The sequence below is a fragment of the Pygoscelis adeliae genome, unplaced genomic scaffold (assembly GCF_000699105.1).
Source record: "Pygoscelis adeliae isolate BGI_AS28 unplaced genomic scaffold, ASM69910v1 Scaffold404, whole genome shotgun sequence".
In the NCBI taxonomy this organism is placed as follows: domain Eukaryota; kingdom Metazoa; phylum Chordata; class Aves; order Sphenisciformes; family Spheniscidae; genus Pygoscelis; species Pygoscelis adeliae.
In genome coordinates, this window is record NW_008824598.1 from 596521 (window position 1) to 610745 (window position 14225).

The 14225-nt window shown below is 35.0% G+C and overlaps 1 protein-coding gene across 1 annotated transcript in view; it reads left to right on the forward strand.

The window, feature by feature from the left end:
• The window catches only part of DNAH12 (dynein, axonemal, heavy chain 12), a 74983-nt gene extending 61633 nt beyond the window's left edge, over positions 1-13350 (forward strand). The window contains exons 57-72 of the mRNA XM_009322331.1: positions 235-407; positions 908-1048; positions 2020-2178; positions 3199-3343; positions 4188-4338; positions 4664-4917; positions 5479-5619; positions 6448-6585; positions 7498-7731; positions 8147-8332; positions 8813-8916; positions 10049-10253; positions 10447-10584; positions 11051-11142; positions 11397-11464; positions 13160-13350. Coding sequence (XP_009320606.1) covers positions 235-407; positions 908-1048; positions 2020-2178; positions 3199-3343; positions 4188-4338; positions 4664-4917; positions 5479-5619; positions 6448-6585; positions 7498-7731; positions 8147-8332; positions 8813-8916; positions 10049-10253; positions 10447-10584; positions 11051-11142; positions 11397-11464; positions 13160-13350 — 2520 coding nt within the window. The remainder of the gene's footprint in view (positions 1-234; positions 408-907; positions 1049-2019; positions 2179-3198; positions 3344-4187; positions 4339-4663; positions 4918-5478; positions 5620-6447; positions 6586-7497; positions 7732-8146; positions 8333-8812; positions 8917-10048; positions 10254-10446; positions 10585-11050; positions 11143-11396; positions 11465-13159) is intronic.
• The last annotated feature ends 875 nt before the right edge of the window (positions 13351-14225 follow it).

Here is a 14225-nt window from a genome sequence, read left to right on the forward strand (position 1 = left end):
TTGCATCCTGTAGTATAGGTAAATAGATCAGGCAGTACTATGTTAAGGGCAAGTACTCATTTTAGTGTAGTTATCACCTATTGTGATTGTGCATTTTGGAACATAAAAGTTATCTTACTCTGGCGTTACAAAGTGCTGTATAGAAGTATTTTAATAATGTTATTAAGTAGTAATATTTTTGTGCAAAAGAGAATATTTGAAAGCTTTTCTTTATCAACTACTATTCATATTTAGATTGCAGAGAAAACAGAACTTAAAATAGCTGAATCTCGAGAAGGTTATCGACCTATTGCAAAGCATTCATCAGTGCTGTTCTTTAGTACTGCAGACTTGGCAAACATTGATCCCATGTACCAGTACTCCCTTAGTTGGTTTGTTAACCTCTTCATCATCTCTATTCATGATAGGTAAATACAGTCTTTCTGATGTAAAATAAGATGTTTTCGTTTTCTTCTTATGAACAGTTGCCTCTGTTTTGAAAGTTTGAAAATTTACCTCTTAGCCCTCGTTAAATGCAGGTTTTTGAAACAAAATATGATTTGTTAATGATGTAAATGCTCTTTTTAGTTACTGTTTGAGCAAACAATGAACTTGCAAGCATGCGCTTTATTTAAGTATTTTTAAGAATGTGACTTACAGAAAGGGTGAAGGCTGCATTATGAACACTATGAGTGCCACCATCTAACTGGCAAATTGATTTCAGCTCATTATTTTGCTTGGGACTTTTAAAAGAGCTGTAAAACATTGAGTATAAATGAAATTTTGGGGAAATGGGCATCCAAGTCCATTGTGGAGCATGTGGGCCTAATATAATTCCTCTGCAATGCTAAATAGATTTAGATTTCTTAATTGATTTGCCTAAGTTATTCAATTTGAAGTCTCAGTTTGTCACTTCTTTTCTTTTTAGTAACAAATCCAAAATTTTGGAGAAACGACTTCGATATCTAAATGACCACTTCACATACAATTTGTATTGCAGTGTGTGTCGATCACTGTTTGAAAAGGACAAGCTGCTCTTCTCGTTTTTGCTATGTTGTAATCTTCTCATGTAAGCTTATTTTTGTGAAGTCTCTTAATAACAGAAACTAATGATTTTCTTATAATGGAGAAAGGTATTGATGAGATAACAACATGTTCTTGTGCATATTGATAATATAGCCTTTGGAGTAAGATCATGAATGTTTGGGGTTTTCTAAGACTGATAATATTTACAAGTGAAAGAGTATGTGAGTGCATGTATCACTACTATGTTTAGCCTTTGGACACGTTATGAAAAGAATGTTCCTATGCTTATTAAAATCAATGGTTTTGTTGATGATATATCTTTGACTCCCTTTAAAGGACCTGGGTAGTGCTACATAGCATCCTGTGTCAAGAATGATTGCTGTTATTTAAGGAAATGTTTTAGAAAGAAATCTGAGACAGTAATGTGCCATCCCAGCAACTTCTAGGCTTTTGTCTTTGTTTTTCATTTTCTCTCTTCTTTCTCTTTTATCCTTTTGCATACATCATGAGATCTCAGCTGCAGTCCTCTTTTCCACCGGCTTTTTAGTTTCATCTTCCTGTTTTTTGCGTGATTTTGTGCAAATACGTTGTGAAAGGAAAGATAAGTTCAAAATTGCACAATCATAACCGTAATGTGCATATGTATTTAATTACAATGTGTACACACCTGTAGATGGACCATTCTTCCTGGGCCAATTTGTAAGGCTACTATATTCCCAAAACCTATTATTTTCTATAAAGCCTTTAAAAATCAGGAATAATTGCACTTTTTAAAAACAAATACGCAGATATATACCATTTACCTCTTGAAACCCTTACTGTAGTCTTAATCAGTAATTTTTACCATATAATTTTTTAACTATATAGAATACTGAGATCTGATCTCAGCTGTTAACTGCAGTAAAAGTATTACTAAATGGCAGTGAAGCGTAATTAATTTCAAACAACTCTTTATATTATGTAAAATTGTATCTCTATAACTGAATGTTATCCATCTTTTTTTTTTTAATATAGGGCTAAAAATGAAATGGAACATCAAGAGTTTATGTTCTTACTAACTGGGGGTGTGGGCCTCAAGAATAAGTACAAGAATCCAGATCCATCTTGGCTACCAGATAAGAGCTGGGATGAATTATGTCGTGCAAGTGAAATCCCAGCTTTGAAAGGACTGAGGTATAGTAAAATGTTGATGTGAATTAGCCTTAATTGTTTTTGACCAAAGCATGTGTAACATGCTGAAAGAAATGTTTCCTATACATTTTCCAAATGAGTGCCAGAATGCCAACATGGTAAAACCAGCCCCTTTTTTCATCATTAGGTTTGCTTCACTTATTTAAGCCAAACGGTCAGTTGGCTAATTATAATATTTAATTAAACTATTTTCCTAAATTATTTGAGGCGTTCCCTAAAGAAACTTTTCTTTTGTAATGTCTCCATGGTAGAGAAACAGTGTTTCAAGGGGGTCAATGGAGGCCAAAGAAAGTATATGTAGCAAAATTCCACTGCAGTGCTGGGGGAGGAATTTTTCTGATAAAATCTAATCTCCTGAAATTGGAAGAATTTCACCCTGGATTTAAATAGAATTTAACCCTAAATTCTGGAGCCAGTGTGGCTGTACAAGTCTTGCATATAAATGGCTGACAGAGCCTGAATATTTGGAGGATTTGGATCTGATTGCGGAAACACTGCTCTGTTAGAAGAAATTGTTTGGGGCTGTTTTGTGTTTCTCCCTCTTTGGAGTTTTAGTAGTGATGTGGATGATGATCCAGCCTTTAAATAGTCTGAGAGTTGTCCCATTGCAGAGGACGTACTCTGCGTTTTGCGTGAAGGAAAAAATTTTTTTTTCCCTGGTCGAATTCCCTGGTAATTTTCTTCATTGCATAGTGAAGTTTTCCTGAAATATGAGAGGCAGAAAATTCACCCAGACCTATGAAGGATACCAGCAGTGCTGGCTGGAGGAATAGGCAGAACTTATTGTCAACTCGGAGCCTTTCAGATGGAGTCTTGTATGTCAGCAATAGCATGGTGGGAAAAGATTTTTCACTCTTCAGCATGGGGAAGCTCAGCTGTAGGATTATTTGCTGATGTAGATGTGGAGTGGCTTGTATGACAATACAATGTAATTGGCTTTTGATAAACATCAAAAAACAGACTCGGGTATTTACAGTAATTGTAAGTGCTTTTTTTCTCTAGGAGTCATGTCTCTGAAAATATAGGTGAATGGCAAAAAATTTATGACAGCAAAGAGCCACAAAGCTTTCCATTACCAGAACAATTGAGTAATACATTAAATGAATTACAAAAGATGATAATTCTTCGGTGCTTAAGACCAGATAAGGTAAAATGATCTGTTATCAAGTGTTTGTAGACTGTTCCATCTCTTGTAGCATAGTTTGCACTGGTTGTTAAAATAAGTAATCTGTTCTTCTTCATATTTTATTAGAAAATATATGCTGTTCTTATTTTTCAGTTGAGCAATACAAACACCACAAGCATCACCTGAGATCTTATCAGTCTGACATGATTTAATGCATCTTTCAGAGTGTACTCATCGTTCTAGTTTTCAAGTGCTTGTTCATCTTTAGGCTGTTATATACTCAAGAACAGGATATATTAGTCTGAACAAATACACAGAGTATCCAGTACCATGTGCTTTCATACAAAGGGTTCCAAGGCAAAGAGAAATCAAATGTGTTTATTTGAACAGCCAAGGTGAACTTCTAACATGTTGTGCCTTTGGTGCACTTAGCAATTGTATTGTATGTACTTTAGGAACAATCAATATTAGGATTTAAAGTACATATTGCAATTGCTCCTTAGAATTAATTAAAAATAATTACATTAATATTTACGAAGGGGGAATGTGCTGGTCCTCCACATCAGGTAAAGCCTGAATTAAAGTCTTAATGTAATTTAATATTGTTTATATGAGGTATGTTATCTTTTATTTTCTAAAAGCATTATTATGCCTCTTGCAAGGAAAAAAAAAAAGGGGGGAGTGTCAACAAGAGGTGAAACCTTTGTTTCTGAAGCATTCTGCAAGACTAGCCTCAAATCTGTACAAAGCAGAGAGTTTTCTGTAGGCTCAGGAATTTAACTAATATATGGTACATAAGTGCATATTTGACAGCATCTTTTATGTTTAATTTAAGTTAATAGTTTGTATTTACTTTTTTTACCAGGTTGGTCCAGCTATAACAACATTTGTAACCGATAAACTGGGGAAGAAATTTGTAGAGCCACCACCTTTTGATCTAACAAAAAGTTACTTAGATTCAAATTCTGCAATCCCTTTAATATTTGTGCTATCTCCAGGGGCAGATCCCATGTCTAGTAAGTATACACAAAAAGTGAAAACAAAAGCGTAGTACAGCCTTTCAGATTAGGGACCTGAATTTCCCCTTCAATACACAATGAGGATTATTTTGCACTTTGTGCAAGTAGATTTGAGTGCATCATGTCACACTGGTAAAATTCTGTGCTCCCTGAAAATGGGAATGGTATTTTAAACTGAATAAATTTTACACTCTACCTCAAAGCTATGCCATCTTATTGTATGTATGTTTTAACAAAATAGTAATAAACATTTTAAAATATTTTTTTACTGACATAACTTTTTTAGTGAGGAAGTGCTAAAACCTTATGCTTTCTATTCAAGGCCTCCTGAAATTTGCAAATGACAGAGAGATGGTTGGAAATAAGTTTCAGTCCATCTCATTAGGACAAGGACAAGGACCTATAGCTACAAAACTGATTCAAAAAGGAATGGAAGAAGGAACCTGGGTTTGTTTACAAAATTGTCATTTAGCTGTCTCCTGGATGCCGATGCTGGAGAAAATATGTGAAGAGTTTAACAGTGAAAAATGTCATCCAGTCTTCAGACTTTGGCTTACTAGTTACCCTTCACCAAAGGTACATGCATTGCCAAATATTCTGTATTTGGGGAAAGGAAAAGTTGATGACATTTTTAGGAAATATTCATACCCCTGAATGAGCTGATAATACGTAACTTCTCTGAAATACAATGAGGCTGTTGAAGAGATTAATTAAGGACACTTAAAAAAATATAAACATAGTAATACCAAACTTCCTTTTTAATATTTTGATATTGCGATGTGTGATATTTTGTGTACTAGTGAATGGAACTGCATTTTGCCAGCATATATAATTAAGAAGTTTTTATGCTGTCACCGAGGTTTTGTTTCACATGAATTCAAAAATTTAATTTTGCATTTTATTTATAAGGTGCTGAACACCAAGAAAACATTTTAAAATATAGGTTTGTTGTTTACAGCAAGGTCTTACTTTCTAGATGCCTTTTAAGAATTTTTTTTAAAAGCTGTTGATGTTTAAAATGTAATTTATTACAGGTAATTGTTTATATAACAAACACAGAGTAATAATATACTGTTATAACAATATAGCATCTATTCCACACTTTCTGAATGCAGTTTTGCTATTTTTTATTTCTAGTTTCCAGTAACCATTCTGCAGAATGGAGTGAAGATGACAAATGAACCTCCTACTGGTCTCCGGTTAAACCTACTGCAGTCATTTCTTTCTGATCCTATTTCTGATCCTGCATTCTTCTCTGGATGCCCTGAAAAGGAGCTGGTGACTTGCCGATCTCTTGACAGTTTTATTGTTTCTTTTTTTTTTTTTTATTTTATCCACAGATATACTGATTTCTGTCCAGTGAATATTATAAGCTAAAATTTTTACTGTGGTTATGAGTTTAGGTTTTGCAATGATAAAGATGATTAGTTGAGAATTACTCTGCCAGGTAATTTCACGTGGCAATATTTAAAATGGTTTCTTACGCTTTATTAAATTACATACATATTATACACACACATATTACACAATGTACATAAACTCTGAGCATTCATTGGTAGGGCATACCTATCATTACTGAGATGGTAAGAACTGAGAAGATCTTTTCTTGCTACCAGGGACCAGTACTGCAGTGCCCATGTATCCTATTGATAAGTGATGAACCACTTAGCTAATCACTACCTGTGAAGGAAGTGAAAAAACAGTGGGATTACTCAGAGATAGAGTATGGTAATCAATATACACAGGTATAAGTGGGTGCATCTAAGGACTTATATTAAACAATACATCTGTATTTTATATTTGTCTAAGGAGCCTTAAAAATAAGTATCAGGTGCTATTTGAATTCTTATGAAATCAGCTGCCCTTTACATGGAAGAAGAGAAAAATCTTGTGTAATGTTGAGGAACTAGCTAAATGTGCTTGCATATGTGGCAACTATGTGTGTGTTTGTTCCCAAGTCAAATAACCACAGCATACTTAATAGTTGCTTGTATTTGTACCTTAGATGGAGAGTGGTAATAAAATGGTGTGTTCTCTATATAAGTTACAGACTAGCATGAGCATATAGTCTAGTTATAATACTTTTTTGTGTTGTTTTTCTCAAAGGTATGGGAGAAACTGCTCTTTGGAGTTTGTTTTTTCCACGCTCTTGTTCAGGAGAGAAGAAAATTTGGGCCTCTTGGTTGGAATATACCCTATGGATTTAATGAATCAGACTTGCGAATCAGTATCAGACAGCTACAGGTAAAATCATCTATTGCTGCCTTTAACTCTGATCTTGCGAAGCATAGGAACGATCTGATAGTCAAAAAGGAGCAATACACTTAAGTTACATCAAATGGTCATAGATTTTCATTTCAGTTCAGCTACAAAGGCAAGGAATGTCAATCATATTATAAATATTTTCAAAATTACAAATGAAATAAAATTAAAATTTTTTCTTCATGAGATTTAGAATCATACAGACATATGGAATATAATGAGTATATATGAGTATAATAAGAGTTAAAATTGTCATATGTAAGAGCTCACTGTGCCTTAAGTAACATCATGTCAGTGATAGTCACCTATTATGGTGGGTTTTGTGGTTAGTAGGAGGAATTTTTTTTCTACGTATATACTGTTAGTTAAATAGAGCCTCAGACTATTTTCCTTCCCTAAAATGAAATGCTGAACACTACTTGACCTTGAGTCTTCTGCAGGCCCTCTGTGGGAAAGTCAGGAGAGCTAAAACTGTGAATAACAGAAGTTGAGGCTGAACAGTTGGAAAAGTTACCAAGAAGTTAATGAAAGAGATCAGAGTGTTCTGGAGATTGGAAGAAAAATTACATGAAATGCACACTTCTTTATAACACAGAAAAGTGTCCATCTAGAAAGTTTAGACTGGAAAAACTATCCACTTGTAAATAATTCAAGAATGACTTTGACTTACTAATTTAGATATTCATAAGAGGCTTTTACTACTAACTCCTCTTTATTTTAAACAGTAATTTTACCTGAAAAAAGATTTCAGAATTTGAATTTCCAACACTTAAGGAGAAAACTCCATAAACTGCAGTTTTGCATACACTATAGCTTCCAACCCTTTAGTCTGTAGGTCATGCTTGTTCTGCAGATATTTCAAGTCTCTAGAATTACTCACGTCTTCTGTTTCAGTTATTCATAAATGAATATAGCCATGTTCCTTTTGAAGCTGTATCTTACCTAACTGGTGAGTGCAACTATGGAGGCCGAGTGACAGATGACTGGGACAGACGTTTACTGCTGACAATGCTGGATGACTTCTATAATCCAGATATAATTGAAAATCCTCGTTACACTTTTTCTCCCAGTGGCAACTATTATGCTCCACCAAAAGGCACATATGAGGACTATGTTGAGTTTATTAAGGTAAAAAGTAGTAACAAGATTTTGAACTGTTATAATGATGATGTACTAAAAAGGCTTCTCTGCATTAAAAAGGTAGTTTTGCAGCATATTAAACTGTGTGCTTGGCTTCTTGCCTAACATCCTTGTATGATCCTTGCCATGATCTAGAACGTTTCTGAGAGGGAGAGGGAATCAGTAAGTAGACAGGAGGACCTAGTACAGATAATCAAGAATTCCTTGGAAATGGCTTTCTATAAGTAAGGTGATGGCTCTATCACCAGTAATGCTGTCTGCAAATCCCTGCCATTAAGGTCCTTATCCACCTTCAATTGAAGTCAGTGGTAGTTTTTCTCTCAGCTTCTTAAAGAAGACTTGGATCTAATTCCTAGCATGCTGCTTTATCTCATGCAGATATTTATTGTTTATTTTATCTTAGGGTCTTCCCTTTAGTCAGCAACCAGAAGTATTTGGTTTGCATGAAAATGTGGATATCTCAAAAGATCTTCAGCAAACTAAGATCCTCTTTGAATCTCTGCTTTTAACACAAGGAGGAGGCAGTCAGGGAACTTCTGGAGGTGGTGACAGCACTCTCTATGAAATTGCAGATGATATTCTCAGCAAGGTATTGTATAATACCAATGACTCCAATTTGTCTTTTTACGGAGCAGAAATTCTTTAACTAGAATCTTTAGTGTCAAATTGATTTCATGTTGGAGGAAAAACCTCCTGGGAGGAATTTAGTGCAATATGAAAGTAATAAATAGGTAGGAGATAGGAGACAGAGAGAGAAAACAGAGCAAACACAACTTGGAAGAATAGTTGATTCATTCATGTGAACAAATTTAAAATTAATAAAATTGAAACGTTTTCCTAACTTTTCATGGTATGAAAAATTTTAGGTGGTTTTTAAAAGATAAACATCACTTAAAAAACCCTATAATTTTTATTTGGTTTAAACTACTAAATACTGTATTGATAAGATAGTCATCAGAAAGTTTAATGGTATCTATTACTCTGCAATTTTTCACATTTGCATACTTTTAATATAATACCGATGCATAACGATATATGGAATGATTTCCAAATATGTTGTCATTTACAGCTTCCAAATGATTTTGACATTGAAGGTTGCTTAAGTAAATATCCTGTGAGATATGAAGAAAGTATGAACACTGTGTTGGTGCAAGAAATGGGAAGATTTAACCAGTAAGAGTGTTATATTTTATTAAATGTAACTGAAATCATTCCATTCGCAGAAGAAGTTTTCTTGCGAATCATACATTGTAAACCTTACGTTGTGTGAAATACTGTATTTATTTTGTTCCCTTCTAACTGTCTACAGTCCAAGCACCATTACTCCTTGTGGAAAGTCAGAATGTAGGATAGATGTCAGGAAAAATGATCTAGTGGCAAAATGAACTGAAAGAGAAAAATGATAGAAGAAGGGAGTCTGAGGAGACACTTGGAAAAGAGAATGTGAACAATATTTTTGTTCCTTTTTTTTTTTTTTTTAAAACGTCACTTTCTCTTTCACCATCTTTATCTTCAATTATATTTTATTTTCTTCATATTTCTGACCTGTAGGGTAAAGGGGTTAGAAACTAATACACGCCCAGTTATAGTTTATTAAACCTTTTCCTTGATAGTTGGAAATATTTCTGCTTAGTTCTTTATTGTCTCATATGCTTCTGTTTTAAATCTTTCCTTTTTTTCCCCTTTCCTGATGCCTTTCTTCCTGTACCACCTTTTCACAATTACTCTCCTAGGATCACAAACCTATAATCACTTTTATTTTTCTCTTGGGTCCTCTGTCTCTCTTTTGGCTTTGTTTCCTAATTTTCTTTCTTATCTTCGTCTGCATCTCCATTCTTTCTTCCCTGTTTTTCTCTGTTCTCCTTCTTTTCTATTTGTCTCTTCACATCTCCCACTTCATTTTCTCCCAAACTTTCAGTGATGCTCTCTGGCCTTCAGTCTCCAAGTTTTCCTTTGTTGCAGACCCTACCCACCTCTTCTTTTGTCATCTAAACCTTTTTCCTTCATCTAGTATATGGTGTATACATTTAGAGTTCCAAATTTATCCTCTTACCAAACAATACAGAGTATATCAGAGATAACAAAATAGTTTATTAAGCTGTTCATAGTTTTAAATAAATCGGCACAAATGCACAAATCCGTGACTTTACAGATGTGGCTAATTACGCAGTTATATAGCAGCTATACAAGTTTTGTGGATGGTTCCATAATCCAGTTTTTTCTTTTTTTTTTTTTCCAGTGAGGATGTCATGTTTTACAAATGATGCAAAACATGTGAAAATTTTGTTTTACTTTTTAATTCTAGTTTAATCCGAACTATTCGTATTACGCTAATTAACCTGAAGAAAGCCATTAAAGGACTGGTTGTTATGGATGCTGAACTGGAAGCTCTGTGTGGCAGTCTACTTATTGGAAAAGTTCCTGAGAATTGGGCGAAATGTTCATACCCAAGTCTAAAACCATTAGGGAGCTATATTCTAGATTTTCTAGAAAGGCTGAAATTTTTACAGGTAACGTACAAGAAGCAGTACTACCAATTATTTAATCTACTTCTTCATATAATTTGTCCTTTACGTTAAAGGAGTATTGGGAAAGGAGTGATAGATTTCGCTTAGATTTTGAGTACAGTTATGTAGAAAATGGTCAAACCATATGGGATTTGTCTCTTTCTGATTACTGAATGTGTCATTTTCCTCTTTCCAGGATTGGTATGAATTAGGGAAGCCCACAGTTTTTTGGCTGTCAGGATTCTATTTCACTCAAGCTTTCTTAACTGGAGCTATGCAAAACTATGCTAGGAAGCACAGGATCCCTATTGACCTTCTGGGATATGAATTTCAGGTAGAGATAAATTATAAATGCGTATTTTATTAATCTGAGTCCTGATATTGCAGTGAGATGTAGTGGTAAGTAAATCCTGACTGGAAGGTTCATTTTACAACTAACTCACTGCAATTTGAAGACATACATTTAATTCCTTGGTAAGGTAGGCATGTTAAATAACATCCGTAAAAGAGGTGCATTAAAAGTTCTATCATTGGGCCTGGACCTCCACTAAAGAAAACAGCCTATAGAGTACATATTTGTCTGTGTGATTAAAACCTTATTTCATAACCTACAATAAAGATAATTAACAAACCCACAGAAATCTGCTATCTTTATAGTTTTGTATAAAAGTAGTACTGAAAGGAAGGTATTACTATATTATTCTCATTTTGGATTGATCTGAAAATCGGCTATTGGCATAATACCTCAAAAAACAAACAGCTGTGACAGTTTAGTAACATGGAACGCTTATTTCTTGTAGGTTATTCCTCAGGATACTGCTGATACTGCACCAGAAGATGGTGTTTATATCCACGGATTATTTTTAGATGGAGCTCGCTGGGACAGGACCAAGTCAGTAACAAAGTGGTTTACTATGCTTCTGGAAAGCTTTCTTAGGTGCTCAAACAAGATTTGTTTAAATACTTTAAGTGATACTTTTCATATTATTGAAATAACACACCAAATGAAATACTCTTTCATGGGTGGAAGATGGGGAAGAAAAAAATAAAAACCCCAAGCAAGCAACAACCAAAAAACACAGGTCAAAACCCTCTTTGGTTTAACACCAAGCCACAAATAATTACTTTGTTGCTTTCTCTCACCAGGGGAATGTTAGCTGAGCAGTATCCCAAATTGCTCTTTGATATGATGCCAATCATTTGGATAAAGCCAAGTGAGTATAATTTCTCTGAAGTGTGAGCTATTCAACAAGAAATTGCAACAGTGAATTCCTTTTTTACAGAGGATCAATGCTCATACCCTCACCAAAGTACTCAAATGTACACAGAATTCATGTGCATCCGACCTATGACTTTTACATTAAAACCTGGGCCTGCTAGCTTGACTCAGTCCCATCTCATCTGAGCAATGGGCCTGTCCCTCTCCCCACAGATGTTTATAATTATGGATTAGACAAAAGGACTAGTTAAATTAATTTTTAAATATATTTAGGTGCTGTCCAATCTATTTTTTCAACCAAAAGTTAATTTGGGTAGGAAAGCACATGGTGCTTGAATTCCTGGCTCTACTCGAGGAGAGCTTTTAATTGACTTAGAGACATGATTTAGAAAGGTTTGCTCAGGTTATTTTTAGCTGCTATGCTAGTTGTCTGTCATACTAGTCAGATATTTTCCGTAACTCTTGTTTTCTTTGGTCAGGAGCAGTAAATCCCTGTTTTAATTCATGCACTTAAGCAGGACTTTCTACTGCCACTGTTGCAACTTAGATGTTATTAGCTAATAGGCAGTCTTACAAAGTTTCCACTTTTTCTACCAGTGCTTTCTCTTGAGGTTGGATGAATCTATTCAGACATGCATGATTTTAGACTTTGCACAAGTTGCATGTGAGCAGTCTAGGCATACAAAGAGCTCCTGCAGAGTTGTGTCCTTGGATCTCAGGTGACTTGAATTGCAGCTAGGTTCTGTGATTGCTGGACCAGAATTCTTGTGGAGCTGTTAAAGCATAGTTTTATACACCAGCTTTTAACTATGTAACTATTCAGATTTTAATGTGTCTTTGAATGATTACAAAGCTGATAGAATCACAGAAAGGCATCGAGTTCTGAAAACAAATTGTAGTTAAATTAGTAGTGTTTAAAATCAAAACAAACCACACAAGAAAACACAAAAAAAGGACAGATAATTTTATTATATTACTGTCATGGTTTAACCCCAGCCGGCAACTGAGCACCACACATCCGTTTGCTCACTACCTCACCCCCCAGCGGGACAGGGGAGAGAATTGGAAGAGTAAAAGTGAGAAAACTTGTGGGTTGAGATAAACAGTTTAATAATGGAAATAAAATAAAGTAAAATAGTAGTAGTAGTAATAATAATAATAATAATAATAAAAATATGCAAAGCAAGTGATGCACAATGCAATTGCTCACCACCCACTGACCGATGCCCAGCCAGTCCCTGAGCAGCAGCCCCCCCCAGCCAGCTTTCCCCCAGTTTATGTACTGAGCATGACGGCACATGGTATGGAATATCCCTCTGGCCAGTTTGGGTCAGCTGTCCTGGCTGTGCCCCCTCCCAGCTTCTTGTGCACCTCCAGCCTTCTCAGTCGGTAGAGCGTGGGAAGCTGAAAAGTCCTTGACTTAGTGTAAGCACTGCTCAGCAACAACTAAAACATCGGTGTGTTATCAACATTATTCTCACACTAAACCCAAAACACAGCACTGTACCAGCTACTAGGAAGAAAATTAACTCTATCCCAGCTGAAATCAGGACAGTTACTCACAAAACAATTTTGCATTTTTATTTAGCTTTAAGGATGTTAACTGTAAATACTTAATAATTGTATGTAGATTATGTTTGTATCAATAAATCTGCTGAATGTAATAAATTGTTTTGTTTTTTTTCTGAAGCTGTAAAATCAGACATGAAGAAGTCTAATGCGTATGTTTGCCCACTCTACAAGACAAGCGAGCGTAAAGGAATCTTATCTACTACTGGACATTCTACTAACTTCGTCATTGCTTTGACGCTTCACACAGATAAACCAGTTCAACACTGGATCAAGCGAGGTGTTGCGTTGCTCTGCCAGCTGGATGACTAACTTTTGACAGTTCAGATACAGACTTCACAAGATCGTGTTCTTTTTGTTGGCTTAATGAGGAAGTGAAACATACTGTGTAAAAGAAACATCTGGACTTTTTTATATTAAAAGAGGGCATGCAAATATTTTCTGATCCTCAATATTTTGTCTTAAATAAGTATGTATTCTTATTAGCATCTTTACAATCTATAAAAGATACAGCTAGGATTTTAGCCTTTGGTAATATTAATGTGTAAACATCAACTTTATGCATTACTTGAATATCACAAAATATATCTTAATGGAAAATGAAAATAGTCTGCACTTTCTGAGAGAAACGTTACAGTTAATGAACTTGAAGCATTAAGAGTGCTGAATCATGTGAGTGGAAAGCTAGTAGCTAGTAAGTTTGGGGATTTCAGTCAGGATTTATATATAGCCTATGTTCTGTCATAGCAACAGCGAAGATTGCAGTATGAGAAATCATTTAACTATCTATAGTAGGTACTTCTGATGCCTTCCTTGCTCAGCAAATTCATCTTTTCAGGATTTAATTCAGATATTCTGATGTTTGTAAGGGTGTTTTTCCAAATAGTTTGTTTGAAGAATAAATGATAAAATCTCCCTTATGACCACCTGCCATAAAATGTTATCTGTTTCCCTGTTGCTCCAGAGGGGCAGTCCAGTTTCAATTCCTTCACTGATTCTGCACTGTTGTTTTCTTTTAAAGGGAAAACAAACAAACAAAAAAGAATTACTCAAGAATTCTTTCTAGATCTCCTCTAGCAAAGAACTATTTCCGCCTTGAATTCAGACACAGCCATCATCATTTCTTTGTAAGGATCCCTCCGTAAAATACAGTAGGAGTAAATTAAGCACATGAAAGTCTCACTCCA